At 42.6% G+C, this 17,455-nt stretch overlaps 1 protein-coding gene across 3 annotated transcripts in view; it reads left to right on the forward strand.

Annotated features, from left to right (window-relative positions):
- xpr1a (xenotropic and polytropic retrovirus receptor 1a) overlaps positions 1-17,455 on the forward strand; it is a 66,235-nt gene that overhangs the window by 16,418 nt on the left and 32,362 nt on the right. The window contains exon 1 of one of the 3 annotated variants that reach the window (XM_083970175.1): positions 15,383-15,519. The exons of the other annotated variants lie outside the window; for them this stretch is intronic. Within the exon in view, the coding sequence (XP_083826301.1) occupies positions 15,495-15,519 (25 nt within the window). The 5' untranslated portion in view covers positions 15,383-15,494. Of the gene's footprint in view, positions 1-15,382; positions 15,520-17,455 lie in introns of those variants that run through there. 3 annotated transcript variants of the gene reach the window in all.

Raw genomic sequence — 17,455 nt, forward strand, 5'->3', positions numbered from 1 at the left:
CAGGCTGTTTTTATATTAAATGTTGAATTATTAACAGTGTGGGAGATTGAAAGTAGTGGTGAAAATCTTCTGTCTGATGCTCCAGAGTCTTCAGAAACTGTCCCGTCCCTTCACTTGCAGCCAAAAATGGCACCAGAACAGGTAGATGGTTAAGTAGACAGTGATGAATTTTATGGTTTCATGGTGTATTAGAGAAGCAAGGAGGAAGGTGACAATGTGACACACACACACAAGTGCACACGCACGCACACGCTCACACACCTCAAGTGGCTCAAGCTGTCAGTTTAAAGTCACCATGTCAGGACCGTTAGTGCTGCGCTCATCATTCCTAACACCTCCTCTTAGCCATGCCTGCTGCTATATACTGGCCTCAGGGAGTATGCATATTTCATATCCTCCTCAACATGTGTCTAATGTATTCGTGATGTGTGTTAATAATGACCGATATCTCCGATGCCGGCAGCGCTGGCTTACTGTTTGGGTTGCGGTTCTGTGTGTACATTACATCTTTACTGCATGTTCTTGCCTCTGTCTTCCTATTGTATCATTTAAAGAAGCATCACCTTGACTCGTACGCAGTTATGTTACAGAGAGGCCCCTCAGTGGCTTTTCAGCAGAAACAACAGTTTGTCTCTGTTTTGCATTTCGTCCTCAGGGCAAACTGCGCGGTATCTTCTTGACAAGTGCCATCTGATAATTAGGACTCATAATCACCCTATTAGTATGCAGCTCAATTGAGCAGAGAGCAGCTTATTGTTCCCCTGGCATGAGCTGCAGCCATTTATAAGAGGATTGTTGTACATTTCTTGTTAGTATTTTTAGGGAATGAGTCACATGTGTAATGACTTTAATTGTTGCGTTCTTAATCTCAGAAGCATTTTGTTTTTAATGTAGCCAACAAGTGGGGATACAGTCTTGATAAATCCTCTATTAAGATGCATGGTAATGTTTCTGAAGGCATAAAAATCACTGGTGGTGGCAGGAGTGGCACTGTGTTTCAAAGTTGGCTTCTCCGTAGGATCGTAACGTTATTTTCTGTACCTTTCTGTGGACATACAAAGCCCAGCTGAACTTTCTCCATCACTGTTACCATGGCTTCAAAGAAAGAGACTGGAATCACTTGAGCCTTGTTTTGTTCCTGTGACATTCAGGGCCCAAACACAATACGGGTAGAACATGAAGAACTAACCAAGGGCTGGGGTGTTAGGTTGAATTTCAATACTGTCCTGCGAAAACATGCTGATATCCTCTTGAGAACACAAACACAGGGTGAATTAACTTGATTTATTCTTTGCACTAGATGACAAAATGTTCTCGACTGCAAGCACCTTTGTATAATTGGATGCCACCTCATGCTGTATGCAATAGGTTGTATGTATGCATGCATTTGTGTCTGCCTATTTGCAGATACACAAATAAAAAGTGTATTGCATACTAAATACCTGCAGCAGCACCCATGAACACCATATTCACCTGGTATAAACATAAACTATAAACTGATGTATGCAGCACCAGTACAGCAATGTGTTCCAAACATTTTATTCTCTTCATTTGGCAGTGGACATCTCACTTGTTGCATTAAAACCTATTAAAGATGAGTGACATGCAAAAAAAAAGCAAAGAATTGTGTAATTTCAAGTTCTTGTACACCTGGAGATAGGCAGGGGCGCATCTGTAGCATCACAATACTTCATTTTGACACCTTTATTCTTCAGCACATTACATTTTTGACTTTACACTCAGCTACACTGTGATTTTGATAATATTTTTGATTAATTGTGCAGTAAATCTACAATATAAAGGTTCTGCGTTGTCATGAGACTCTCCCTGTTCTGTTACTCTCTGCCCAGCCCTTCACCTATTCACTGTCTCAGATAATGCAGGAATCTAGACTATGAGTCGGCCAGAGTCATGTCTGCCAAAAGCTTATTCCAGCTTTAAGCCTCAGTGAGAGGAGCAGTAGAGCAAAAAATGTGTTCACGTATCAACTGACAGCCAGGTGTTCCCACCTCTGACTTTGGCCTTCGGTTAAAAGGGGCAAAGTTTGCTTTAAAACTTATGTAGGAGATATCTCTGAGCTGCTGCCAGGCTGCTCGATGGCTTTGACAGCACCTTTGCACATTAAGATGGTGTGGAGGAAATATCAACAAAGATTATTTGTTACATTCTGCATCTTAACTTCTAGTAGTTTTCACTTTGATGAGTTTCTTTTCTTAATTTTATTTCAGGTGCTTCAAATCTGCTCTGGATTGAAAGCAAATCTTCCAACATCTGTGTCTATAAATATTTATAAAGCACAACTGGATAATCTTTACATGTATCTTAACCAGGGTAGTTGTTGTAGTAAACTGACTTTCATGCTTTTCATTATAGTATGTTGTTGTTGTTATCCCGGCTATACTGGAGAGGTGGTGTTATGTGTGTGTCCTTTACAACCGAGGTTAATGAGGAGCAGGCTGGATTTTCAAGGGTCGATTTACCCTGAAAAATAGCAGCCTGCAGACAGTGTTTGCTGCAGGCCTTCAGGAGGAAAAGTCAGTATGGTTCATCCTCAGAAGTCCGACACACACACACACACACATGCACGCCACTCTGAAACCACAGAAATCTCCAGCTCTGATTTGGTGGTCTATTTGTACCGAGGCCAGATGAAGGGGATCAATGGGAACTGAGAGCCCCGGTGCTCACTGGTGGTTGACAGACAGTGGCTGCCTCTCCTCTACACGCTGCTCTTTAAACTCAGTTGGTATCTACCCCATGCTGCTGAGTGACACACACAGACACACCACCACAAATGTCACTCACAACGGACGCCATTCACTTCGTATGCCACGCATACGTATTCTACACAGCATGCTCACAAACAAGCCTTGCGCCCCATATGCTTGTCAAGCAGTCCCCGAAAACACATAGACACACACACAGATGCCTGTATTTATGAGGACCTTCACTGACATAATGCATTCCTCTGTCCTTACTCTAATCTGAATAAAATGTTTATTCAGGTAGGCTGAATAGGCGTGAAGCATTCAGTACACATCCTTCAAAAAAAAAATCTCAATTCCAATAGCAAAACAAACTTGTTAGACACTGTCACTCTACTTCTTGGACAAAATCCTAACAGTCCAAAAGCAAATTGAAAATGGAAAACTACAGTCATCTTCAGGAATAACTCAGCTGCCATGATTTCTGCCCTCTGTGTTTTTCAAAGGTCATGACTGGTGGCGAGATGACACTAAACTGCTCATTTTTATGAAACGCTTCATAAGAAATCTGGGAACTTCCTGCACATTTAAATCATGTTAATGATATGACTCTCAAGCACCGCAAGGTCAGTTAGCTCCTAATCAGATTGAGTCAGGAAATTGCTCCTAATCTAATAACATCAAGTATTGGATTCCTTCCTCCATGCCTGGATGGCAAAGGTAGAATGGGAAGTATGATGGCAGCAGCTCATTCATAAGTTAGAGTAAGTTACAATGAGGAAACGGAAACAGAACGAACTGCGAAGTTGCATTCAGCTTAAACCTGGATTAACTCTACCTGCAACAAAATCCTCCTCAGCCTGAGTTTATGTTGGTAGCTGAGCTCTGATAGTGAATGTAGCACTGCCAGTGAGTGAGAATATTGCCAAAGTAATACAAGTCTGCTCTGCTCAGTGCAATGTGTTTTTCAATAGGAATACATCTGTATGTCTGAGTCTAAGGTTGCATTACTTCAACGAGACACATCTAAAAGGCCAAGGATACTTTGTCTGATGCTCTACTCTCATACACTGTGTCTCTTTATTGTATTATATCACTCCATGTTACATCATCACTTTTTCATTCTACCTCTTATATCGCTCTCTTTAAACCCTCAGACACCTTCCTCCTGCTACCTTCTTGGCTTTTATTTTGTATGGACTTTATCTGCCACCTGACCGACCCTCAAGTAAATTCTTCTCCATTTGTCTCGTTCCTCTCGTCTAGCTATTTGCTCCTATACATCCATCCACATAAAATAAATATGTCATCAAGTGTTTGCATTTGAATGCTACTGTCATATGTCTGATATTTGACATAATATTGGGTCGTTTAGATGTGTTCAAGATGTTCCTGGCTGGAAACTTAACTCTGCCTGACCAGGTTTCCAGACAGTACAATTTGTTTTTGCACTATGAGGAAAATGGCTTGTTTCATGTCTGCTAGCTTCTAAATATCTGCCAGGTTACAGAAATATGTGTGTGTGTGTGTGTGTGTGTGTGTGTGTGTGTGTGTGTGTGTGTGTGTGTGTGTGTGTGTGTGTGTGTGTGGAGGGGTGTCAGTGTGGTTTTTCTAAATGTTTTTCAGTTCATTTTGTCCTCAAAGTGAAGCTGTTTAGTGTGACTCTTATCGAGAGGCTGCAGCTGCTGTTGTGAGAATACCACTGCAGCCTGGAGGGACGTCCTCACACAAATGCACACACAAACACACACACACACACCTTGGTTTACCCACACCAAGCTGACTAAGGCATCCACCTCTAAACGAGCATGAATAATAGCATGTTGTTATATTTACCTGCAATAGGATATGAGAGAATAGAAGAGCAGCTCATTTGGGTTTACGCTAATTAAATTGCAGATGGATAGAGGCACATTTATTCACACGGTTTTGCTACAAATTTGAATCTAAATAACAATTTTCTCTACACTGAGCAGAAGTGACCATTGACCATGCAAATCAATAATGTTATAACAGTCATAAATAGTGTTCTGACTGTATGCCACCATCACTGTTACCTGTTTACCATTATTACCTGTTTATCTATGAAGCGCCTTATGTTGCCTCTAAATTTGAGAAGAGCAGCTGTATTGTTCTCTGTATAAACAGTGTGCAAAATAACAATTGTGATTCTCGGCATAATGTATGATGTATCTCAGGCAGCGTACTCGGTCTCATGGATGACGATGCATTTCAAGCTATGCCACATCTATGCTGTTGGCTATAATATTACCTCCCTGACCTCTTCTGTTAATGGCATGGCCACCCTGTAAGTTAATGGATACTGAATTTCCTCCACCTCTATAGCCTGGCCTGTCTGCGTCTGCCACGGCTACAGTAGTAGAGCCTGGGCTCTTATTCTGCTCAGATTAATGGCTCCAGCTTGGACTATTGACACAACACTTATCTTGTTTTTATGACTCCAGCAGCTTCTATCTATAAACCTTAGAGGCACACATGTGCAGAGTCACACACTAAAAACTGCACACACAGAGACACACATCTCACTGAGGCTCCTACACGTGCTGTTCAGTTTCAGTTACATCTGTGGTTTACTCTTTGAACTCAATTGATGTTTCCAGCCCAATCCTAATGGCTCTGAGCTGAAGATGAAGCCGCGAACTGAGCCTTTTACACCCACAACACGGTCGGAGGCGCAGCCTGCAAAGAGACAGACAATGATGTTTGATATCCTGGAAATGGAAGAAGTTTTCAGAGAATTACACTTTCCTTTAACCTTTTTTGCTGTTGGGACATCAGCTCAGGTTCCAGTACAGAAGGAAGCTCATAGACCTCATCTTTTCTTATCCATCCAAGAGTTTCTGTCCTACTGACTTTTTCTGATTGTTTCGTTGTGTTTGTGGAGTTCAGTTTTCATGTCACCCAGTCCTTCGCTGAGGTATCCATCTTCAGCTCCATTTTTTTTTTGGAGGATGTCCTGTCCAACCCTCAGCCTCTGGATCTGCTCCTCTGACAACCTATCTAAGTTAGACTTTGTTTCTGTCTCTTGTCACTGTTAAAAGGTGTCACTCCTTTGTTTTTCAGTTTCATACCTCTGGTGGATCTTCTGCTGTGAAACTCTCAGTCGTGCCTCAGATTCTTTCTCTCATTCCCTGGCAACTCCTCCGGGCTCTTCTAGTGACCAGCAGTTGTTTTGTTTCTTCCAGTTGTTGACCAAGTTTGACCCTCAGTGTTTGCTTCACTCTCTCTTAGTCAAACAGATGTGTGGGGGCTGTCGGTCAAATATTCAACCTTGATCCTGAGAGACTTGTTTTCATTTACTTCAGGTTGATAGCGAGCTCTCAAACCATTTACTCCTGAAACAAACTGTCCAGTGTCTGCATGAGTTAAGCCTCTTATGTCTCACTGAAAATGTTGAAAATCAGCTGTTCAGGTTACAGGTGCAAATTCTCAAAAGTCTCAGCATCATGTTTTGCAGTTTTACCATCTGATAATGTACAGTGTCATCTTTTTAAAGAGCTGTTTACAGTCATAGGATAGATTTAGAGCTGTAACAAACTGTGAGTTTAACACGTAAATGTTCACAAATTATTAGTTTTTTTGATCATTGATTAGTTGTTAGCAAAAAAAAATCTTTTTTTTATGTAGTAAATCTAAATTTAATGTACATTTTGGATAGTTTGCTGACATTTCACAGGCCAAATGATTAATCAATTAATCATGAAAATAATTATATTATTGTTATATAATTATATTGGCATGTTCGTTTAGGAAAGCAGACAACTTCAGTGAGCCCCTAACCTTTCCTCTAAACACCACCATGAAGTCAAAGTTAATAAGTCCAGGAATATGCTCAAACACTTGAAAGTAATGGCGTTCACATTAGCTTCTGCTGTACCTTATATTTAGTGCCTAGTCAGTGGCATTTTGGCACTGTCATCATGAGCATGTCAGCACAGCACACTGATCTAAGCTGAAAGCAGCACTGTGCAGAAGTACAGACAAACAGAGCCTTCAGTGCTGAAAGCCTGGATCAGAAGTCATTTAAATGTGGCAGAAAGAGAGAAAGATGTAGCTTGTTGAATACTCTGAATTACTGAGACTGTGCTCCAAGATCTGTGTATGGGTAATGTTTGTATTGTTATGCAGCTTTGTAGAGGATCAGAGAGAGAAAGAATGAGAATGAGCGGATGAGAGGTCCCTGTAGACTTCACTTCCTCTGTACCTGGAGGATCAAACGCAAGGAGTGAACCAAACATCACAGGAACCGTCAGCCACAGTTAGGCTAACAGATTGCCTTGCCTAAACTTATCTGTCAAAGTGAAGGGGATGATGTGTGCGAGTGTGTGTGTGTGGTGCGATACAAACTATTACACCTACGACAGATACAACCTTTCTCACCCTATGCTGCGATGCCTCTGTTGGCAGATGGCACACACACACACACACACACACACACACACACACACACACACACACACACACACACACACACACACACACACACACACACACACACACACACACACACAGTAATAAAAGTAGTAGTTATAGTACAGTCTAATAGAAACATGTTTTCATCCATCAGATCTCCAGATAGCTCACTTTAGTCAGCACTAAAGTGGAAATATTCTAGCACCTGGTTGTGTCCTTGGAAATTGAACATGTTTGGTGTCATGAGATTTTACACTTCACAGCTCAGAGATCATGTATTTTTCCACAGGGATAAGTTAGTTTAACTGATATTCGCCCCAGTCTGAGGGAGAAATGGCGGCGAAAAACACAAACGGTCTTTGTTTTTGGGTGTAGCAATAATGCTGCATTAGAAAGAAATGAAAATCAGTCATTTATGGAGAAGTTAATGGAAATTTAAAAAAAGATTCACCAAATTATTTTCTGTGATGAGCTGTTAAAATAGTTCACCCAGAGTCACATATTCATAACAGCTGTATCAAGAAACAATAGCAGTCTGTAATTTGTTCTTTTAGCCTAGGCAGATATACTATGCCGTGGGCCATCAGGTGCGTTTTAACCTCTCAGATCCACAGATGGCACTCAGACAATCGGGCACGCACCGAGCTGGTTGGCGGTGATAATAGCTCCCCGCTGAACAGCATCTGCTTGACATCAGTCTTGATTGGCTAAGGTGGGAGTTGATGCTTGCGATTGGTTGATGGCGGTTAGATACAAGCTGCTGATGCTAGCCGCCCGGTTGCCTGGATACAGCCATCCCTCACTGTGTTAGTGGCCTTGGCAAAGTGACGGACAGCATAAGTGCTCTGCAGAGAATCTGTTGATTCTGCTGAGAATGTCTTTATCTGTGTATCTGTCTATGTAATGGATCTGTATCGTTCTCTGTGCCACAGTACCTCTTCATCTATCGTTCTCATTCTTTTCATCACTGTGTGTTTGTGTGTGATCTGCATTTGTCATTGCATCATTCTAAAGTAAATAAATGCGAGTGGACAATAAGTGGGTTTCTCAAATCCTTGTGATATTATTTCAAACTCAGTCACTTTGGTCCAGAGTAAGATACTATGACCTTGTGCTATCTTCAGGTGAAAATTTACACTTGGACCCTAGAATAACAAAAGATTATTCATTCATTTTTACAATGGATATTCATGGCTCTCAGAGGATGAATCCTTCTATGTTTAAAACCTTTCAGAGCTTATTTTTGCAGTAATGACCAACTGTAATGCATCTTCATTTCGTCACTTCTGTTTGTTAAGACCTAAATTAGTGAGAGAGATGCAGTAATCTAGTTGGACCACCGTCCGTTCGCTGCACCATGTGATTCTCTCTTCATTTCTGCATGCTCTGGCTGCGCTCCAGACCCTGAGCTCAGCAGACTGCCTGCTAATTTGTTTCTCTTGGTGGTGAGACGGACTCCAGCACTGCACATTCTCCTGGACACTTGAAGACTCTTAGGGCATCTGTGTATGTGTGTGCGGTTCCTAAGAGGTGGCTCCTTTTCGTCTCTCTGGGAGCTGGCCGTGGAGCGCTGCCATCCTGTAAACGTATTCTTATTTCAAACACACTGTTAATCATGCGCACACATACACATAAAATAGCCTTCTAACCTTTTTTAGCAATGGATTACTCAGAGAAAAATGTAAACCTGAGATAAAGACAATAAAAAACAGAGAGTGCAAGTTAGACATTTGAGAAGAAGAGGAAGAAATGGCCGGAGAGAAAGATTTATGCGAGAGCTCTGCAGTCATTTATCTGTGCAGACAAAGCAGATGAACATTAAGCAGATGATCATTAAACTTAATGTGTTCAGTGGTCGGTTGAGTGACCAGCAGAGCATAAAAAGACCTACAGTTGGTTCTCCACAGCTGGACCGTAGTTAAACAGAACCTTTACGACGTCCCTTAACCTGCTAAATCACCTGGGAGTTGGATTTGTGCGCTTCACAGCAGCAGAAGCATGTTTTTTCCATCCGTGAAAATTTTTCGATCTGACCTCTCCTACCTGCACAAACACTGAACTCTTTGACTTCCCGTCAGCTCCTGTTGTTGACATCCCCCCAGCCACCTCAGCCCCTCCCTCTCCGAGCGTCTCTCAAGGCCAGTGACATTCTCCTGTTGAACCCTTGCCTCAGTTGCCTTGACAACAGATCTCTCACTGGGCGGAGTACCACTCACTTTCTCAGCGATGGTGCAATAAGTGCTACAATTATGTAAATTCCATTCAACCAAAGTGTTTTTGCAGATCAAACATAGCTGGTTGAAAAGCTTCAGGCCCGGCGCTTTCAGCTGTTAAGTTCCGCAGCAAACAATCTGTGCTGCATTGTTGTTTTACCGCATGACTCTGGTCTTATCCTTTGTTCATCCTCTCTCTCTTTAACACCTGGTATTTGGCAAGAGCAGAGTGATGGATTCAGGAATACCATCGGTCTATGATCTAAGTAGATAAATGTGCAGGCACAGCGTTTGACAAGTACAGGCCCGATTTTAGTAGACTGATCATTCTGAAAATATTAACGTTTACCTCAAGTACATGTGACATCCCCTCTGTCTCCTATCTTTAGTTGTGCAGAACCTTGAGTTGTACTTTGCAGCATATCTAAGCCGTGTGAGTGACGAATTTCCTCACTTTACTTATTCATGTTCTCTTTTTTCAATCACCCTCTACGCTTTTACATCAACTGTTTACAACCAAACTCTTGTGTTTACCACAATCCTGTTAGCAGAGCTTTAGTTATGGCTGTTTCTGCATGGGCTTGTGTGCATTTTGGAGAGAAAGTCTTGTTCTCGCTTTCAATAACAACCCGTCCCTAAGGGGGAGACTCTCAGGGGCTGACACAGTTACACCAGCAGTGTTTGCGGCAGAATTTGGCTTTGGCACGAGCTCTATGCTGTTACGAGACTTTAAAGTGTATCCCTGGAGAGCTAGGAGCTTGGATCTTGGTCTGTCACTGTGTTGCTATCCCTCTCCCTGTTGTCTCTGTGCAACCTCTCCACTTATTGTAGCGTAGTAAGTAGTAAACTGCATGAGTGTACTGTCTTTTCATTCAATAGAGGAGCGACTGCATCAGAATGTCATCTATATGGTGAATCATATCATAGTTATTTGGATCATGAGAACGGAGAGTTGATGTGTATGTGTGTGTGGGCTTATGTTACTTATGAGGATGAAATGGACTGGGGATGTACATTACAGATAATTGTTGTCCACAGGGGGTAATGCTGCAGCTAAGACCACAAAGCTGATGCCACCTGTGGAGCTTTGCCACTTAGGCTCTAGTGTTTTTCAAGAGAGTTGATGCTTTAGCGTCATTGTGTATAAATGCCTCTGTTTTAACTCGACAGCTCCTCATTTATTTCATCCTGAAGGTCATTTTCACTCTCCAGTTCTGCTGTTGCTAAATTGTAATAAATGAATGACAGATGTTCCATAGACAAAAATTACATAATTTTCAAGCAAACATCAGAGAGGATGTTTGTATTTTTTCACTTTATACTGTATGTAGGGGTGTGTCTTTATGCATTCACGTGTGTATCTTTTAGTGTATGTGTGTCCTGTTGAGAAGATGTCCACATGATCCTTAAGAGAGGAAAAGCACCTGTGACAGTGACTCTGGAGTATGTCATGATTACCCGATACAGAGGGATAAAAGATTTTGAGGACTCATAAACATAATACACATGTCCTCCTCAGTTAATGTCACTGTAGAGCTCCACTTCACCACAAACACAACAGTGTGTGCAAATGCAGCTACCAGTGGATTAAGGACGATTCAGTGAGACCGTGTTTGTTGGCGTTTTCATGTGTGTTTGTGTAGATGCTTGCTTGAAAGGACTCTTTTGAACTTCGGGGCAGTGCTGGTCTTTTGTTGTCTGTCTGTCAGTCGCCCACGCTCTCTCTATCTCTACACCCCCTCTCACTCACCCAACATCCACCCCATCCTCCCATCCTCCAACCACAGCTACACACTCTTTCATCTCCCCTCTGTTGGATGAGGAGTGAAGGATATGTGTGTGCGTGTGTGTCCCTGTTTGTGTATGTCAGAGTTCTTTATGAACGTGTGTTTGTGTAGGTCTTCTTCACAGTTGGTGAACAACAGCAGAAATACGAACATTTCATCAGCAGCATTTGACCCTTCACCTTTTGTGTTGTTGTCATTCATTGTGCGACTCGCTCATTTTCACATTAGCAGTCTGAACACTGGCGATTGGAGACTGCTGCTGCTGCTTATGGATGGCAGAGAGATACACACACACACACGCACGCATGCGCACACACACCCAGTGACACAGTGACTGTGGAGCAGACTTATATCGATTGTGCCCCTGGTGTCCTCCTCCTCCTCACTGGCATTAGAATGACATTAGAATACTAACAACCCCGATATTGGCCACAAATAAAGGTCACTATAGACAGGCCACAGCGGGGGGATGTGGCACGTCACATAAAAAAAAAATATATTGCACAGAAAGCAGTGTTTGTGTTGAGATGAACTGTATTAGTGATTATTATCAGATCATCTGACCACTTGACCCACAGAAAAAGGATTATGAGCATTTCTTCTCAATAAGATATGTAACTGGATCTAATTTCTCTATTTTTTTTGGATAAACATTGTAAATTATAAGTCAAACCTTAAACTCTGAGCATTTTTATTTATTTATTATACTCTCTAAATTACATTTTTTTTAAAAGTCTGATCAGTCCTAGAATGGCTGCTTTTTAAATTTTAGGCCCACTGCAGTGAATGAGTGGAAAGGCCTGTGCTCTTTTGCTATCCTCTGTTTATGTGCGTAATTAGACGTGAAATGGGCCTAAGGATTTCCTTGTTAAGGATTTTCCAGAGGGACAAACGGGACATAATAGAATTCTTTAGATTGACATCTAGCTGTATCCATGGTAATGCAGGCAGGCAGCTGCACCCATTACCGGGCCAATGCATTCAGTAATGTACACGCACGTACATACCACACAGAAAAATGCACATGTGCCCCACACACACACACACACACACACACACACACACACACACACACACACACACACACACACACACACACACACACACACACACACACACACACACACACACACACACAGAGCCTCATTAGGGATTGCAGAGGAGGGGCTACACCTTCCTCCTTCGTGAGCTGAACAGAGGAAAAATGAGATGAGAGGTGGATGGAGACAGAACAGCAGCATGTCACTACAAGAAACAAAGCACTGTGGTGGTTTGCTGTGAGTGCACATGAAAGAATTGCTTCTAGAGGTCAATATACGGCAAAGGAATGTATTATAGCTAATAATTTCTACTTTGACTGTGCAATGTCAGAGGTTGCTAGAGGGAGAAATGGCCGTCATCTAGGTGGTTGAACCTCCAGCTGTGTTTTCTCTTTCTCAGCATTGTACTGTCGCCCTCTCTGCAGAAGCCTTGTTTGTCACTAGCTCTGTTTTCTGGCCTCGATCCATCGCCTGCTGGCCCCGAGGCCAAAGTCCACTCAGCTGTAATCATTCCTCTTTAGCCTGCCAGCCCACACAGGACCTTTGCACTGTCACTGCTACTGTTGATAGTTAGGAAACACTGCAACAGCTTCAGCTCCTTCACAGTGCGGTTCATAGGCGGACAGACAGCTGAGGGAGGGGGGACTGTTATGTAGAGGTCTGGTGCTGTGGGGAGACTAATATAATTCAGACGGAACATGCTCTCAGATAAAGTTACAGGTGCTTATTGCCTGAAGTCTATGTTTGCCTGAACCACCACACAGACAAAAACTACTGTGAAACTCTTCACAGGCTGAGATATTAGCGCTGGACATGTGAGCATTCATCAGTTAGACAATCATGTAGACGCATAAGTGCTTGTATGTCTATAAGTATGTGTTTACAAGTGCATTAATGTATGAGGATTACATATCATTTCCTTGGAAGAGGGCCCCCACAGTGCCACATACACACACACACACACACACACACACACACACACACACACACACACACACACACACACACACACACACACACACACACACACACACAAACTTACAAGCACACACATTCAATGCTTCAAATAGGCACAGATATGAACAACATGTTGCACAATCACACACACACCTGATGAGTGGCTAAAACCATTTAAAGCAGTGACTGAGTGAACTCGTTGTGGCTTTCTCTGTAAGACATTAACAGTCTTAGTAGGGGAGGAGCCAATCAACTGTTCTATTAGTGTATTACTGTAATAAAAAGAAGAATTTAAAAGCCAGGAACATGCTGCCTGACCCAGTGCTTCACTCAGTCTGAACTCATCCCAGTTCAACAGTAAAAGCATTTTGTCTCGTTATGTATGAAAAAATTGTAAGTTTCTTGTGTGCCAAAATATAAAGTCTGAAAAACAGAATAAAATACTTTATTTGTTCATCTAGAATGTGTGTGTGTAAAAAATAAATACAATGAAAAATTCCTAGTAGGATTAAAATAAACATTCAAATTAAAGTACAAGCCAGTAGTGTATATTTTAAGTGATAAAGCAACTACTTGATTTGTAGAATAGCACCAATACTGACCATAAGCACTTTAACAGGCTTCGCCACTAAGTGTGTAATTGACCAAGTGTGATTAATGACATCCACGTGTGTAAGAGATCACCAGCCTGCATTAAAAAAAATCCAACTCTGTCAGAGGTATGAACCCAGCTGCTCGCCGTGGCCCGTGCCGCAGGGTTGATACCTGTAGATCCAACAGGCCACATCCACAGGCCCCGCTGCCTCATCCATCACAATGAAGGTGTTTGTGTTGAGCACTGCTCTGCTCTGCGGCATTTTAGGGCCCTTGAAGGACAGTTAAATCCTGCTATAATGAATAACCCATCAGCTAGTCTGCGCCACCAGGGCCCTGCTTGTCTAATCCATCATATGCTGGGGGGTGCTGCTCTGCACAAGGGGGGTTGGGGAGCCACAGTAGTGGGGTACAGGTGTGTTTCCACATACACAGTTGTTTTTGCAGGTGTTAAGTCCCGGTGTGGATGCAATGATTTGAAAACCTCTTAAATATAAATGTAGGAACTACTGTAGGAAAACAACAGAAAGGGTGGAAATATGGAGGCAAATATGGGAACTGTGCTTTAAGTGGGGGTGGGTAACATGGTGGTGTGGGGGTGAGAGGCAGAGGTTGCCCTGGTCCACAGGGGTTTGAGAGACACAAAGAGCTGCAACTCCCAGAGGACACTCCTCCATCAGCCCACCCTGCTTTTATTACTGGCCTGATTAAACTCACCCGCCAGCCACTAATGCAGCTATAATATATGATCTCTCTCTCTCTCTCTCTCTCTCTCTCTCTCTCTCTCTCTCTCTCTCTCAGGTATTCTTAGATCTGTAAGGACACACCCCTGTGATCTGTCACATGACTAGCTCCCGTGGCAGAGACAAAGACTCATTAGCATATTTGATAAGTGTTGTATCTGTTGCTATACCTTGAATAACTGTGCTGTCAGTGTATTTTACATTTTGTAACCTGTGATCCAAAACAAGAAAATTTATTTCATCATATACAGAATCAAATTGCTAAATTCCTGAATGGCTCAGCCAATATTTGTGATCATCAGCTACTCTCCTCCAAAATAAGGCACATTTTGTGGGGCTGTCTTTGAACACAGATGTTTTATGAAGCTGTGGAAACATTAAGACAGTAAGACATAAATCTAATGTTGTGTTTTCTTTCTTCCACATCTGCGATGATATTTCCTGAAACACAGCTATAGATTCCAGGCCAGACAGAGGAGGAGAGGAGTTCTTTTTATGAACACACACTCCCAGCGGGGCCTTCAGTATAAAAGGCTTTTCATGTTACTGTGCCAACAAGTGCCTGGAGTGTTGACTCCGCTACGCAAAGGGTCGGTGTCAATCTAAAGGTTAGAGTAGTGCCAAATCTGCGGTTTGTCTGAGGGAGTCTAGACACAGGGAATGAATCCTCAACAGCTGTTTCTGAGGTGCCTTTGAGCAAGAAAGTTTATTAATTCTCTGCACTGAGAGAGCTCAGAGCTTCGTTATAATGACTTGAAGCGGAAGTAAAGGCAAATACCCCATCCACGACTAAAACGCTCTCCTCTGGTGCCTTTTAGGAACATGTATAGGGCTTAGTTTGTGTTCTGGGAAACTGTGACGCTGATGTTGTTTTATTTATCCATCTATCATGGCCTGGTGCTTTTCAGTCTCATTTCACAGGCAGTTGGTGTGTACCGCGCTTTTTCTCTGCTCAGTGAGATGTGCAGCCCGGTCTAAACAGAGATCACAGTATTGATTGCTGCCTGCACAGAAAAAAGGGATGTTGCTTGCCATGCAATACAAAGGTACTGAGTAGGCCTAATCAACACCTATTGATTCTTTTCCGCTGACCGCTTCCTCTTGGTATGCAGTTTTTTGTTCGTCATGCCTGCTGTGAATTGTGTGTTTTTTTCTTTTTTTCCCGTCACTGTGGGGATACAGTGCTGCTGGGTATGGTCTTTGTCTTAACATAGGAATAAATTAGGAATAAATGAGTAACAGTGAGGCTGCATTTTATCCCATAATCAACCCTGATGCACCCAATCATGTTGCTATCATAGAGCAATATCCAGATATGGGTGCACGCACACATACACACAAGCACAGAAAAGGAACACCTGCTCATTCGCATGCATGCACACAGTGACACAGTGATGGGAAAGCAATTGGCTGCAGCAGAGGAGAGGCCAACTCCCGGAGTTGGTTGCTAATGGCTACAGGATCCTGGGGAGCGGGGAGAGATGTCGATAATGACAATGTCACTCCCAGCCAACCAGCTCTCAAAAATGGAACGGGACACACACACGCTCTTACTCAAACACAAATGCAAGTCTATTGGTGCATTTATGGTGCACGCATGCGCACACAGACACACACACAAACACACACACACACCTAGACGCTGTAATAGAAGAGCAATTTTCTTTCAACCTGGTGCCTGTGTGTTATTATAGATGTCAAAAAGCAAGCCTGCTCCAGAGGGCCATTTTAGCCCTGTGTGCAATGTTTGAATAAAGGACCCCCCCCCCCCCCCCACTCTTTTACACTGTGGGTCTTATAATCAGTGTATTTTCTCCCTAAATGTTCATTTAAAATTCAAGGTAAAGCTGTTATTTATTTTATTCTGCTCTGTTTCTCTTTTTGTTTGTCTATTGCTGCTTTTGTCTCACATTAATGGCAGTGATTTTACATTTTATTGCCAGCCTGCCCTTTTCATTAAGTGTGCCCTGGTCATCCAGTTTGTTATGGATGCTTCGGCGGCTGGACAGTTCATTTCCTTATTCTATCCATCAGTGGTGTCAAGTGTTTCCAAGATGCACAACAAATCAGATGGCAGCAAGCGGTAGTCGAACGATCTTATCGCAGTTTAATTTTCCACTTTAAATACAGGTGCCTCATTCTGCAGTATGGCGTTTCATATATTAACACCAGTGTGTTAATATGAAGTTTTTATCGCGCTATTTTTATCGCTCTACTGACCGGCGATCTCCTTTGTCTTATGACACACTGTGTGTTTCCAGTGTAACGCCAAGCCAACCAGATTACCATGGTGCTGATGTAGATGATGTAAGGTCATGCAAAACCTACAGGACAGCTACTGTTCACACAGACAGTTATGTCGAATGCCAGTCATCACCAAGTGAAGTGTGCGTGAATGGAGAAGTGGAGCAAGACAATATCTATTGATTGTGAAATTGTAATTGAAAACCTCTATATCTTTGTATCTACTATAAATACAGCTGGGTTAGGTTTGGTGTTAGATACTGCACGATAAGATCAACTGTGATATTCTTTATTTCTTTTGAACAATTTGATTTTTACAACTTTTCCTTCTGACAAAACATCCCTGCTACAAGCAGCAAGTGCAATGCAGCTGCAAACAAATTTCCTCTGTGGCCTCCCAGCACAGGTCTGGTCCTGTTCTGTGTTACATGCACTGAGCCATGGATGCTATACCCACCCTTATTCCTTCCACGTGGCTACATATGGATCAGTAGGATGGGCTTAGTGAAGAGGAAAGATGGGAAGAGGAGGAGGAACAAGAAAGAGAGGTGGTAGCGGAAGAGGTAAACAGACATTCTTCTCCAAGAGGAGCTGAGGGAGTGGTGACAAAGAGGTGACAAAACAGAAAAGAGTTGTGAAAGAAAAGAGATTAGAGCATCCAGTCCCCCAGCAACACCACCACTACCAGCAGACTGGTAAAATGAGACATCAGCAGCACAGTCAAGCATTCCTTGTGCT

Source organism: Trachurus trachurus, assembly GCF_905171665.1.
Source record: "Trachurus trachurus genome assembly, chromosome: 4".
NCBI classification, from domain to species: domain Eukaryota; kingdom Metazoa; phylum Chordata; class Actinopteri; order Carangiformes; family Carangidae; genus Trachurus; species Trachurus trachurus.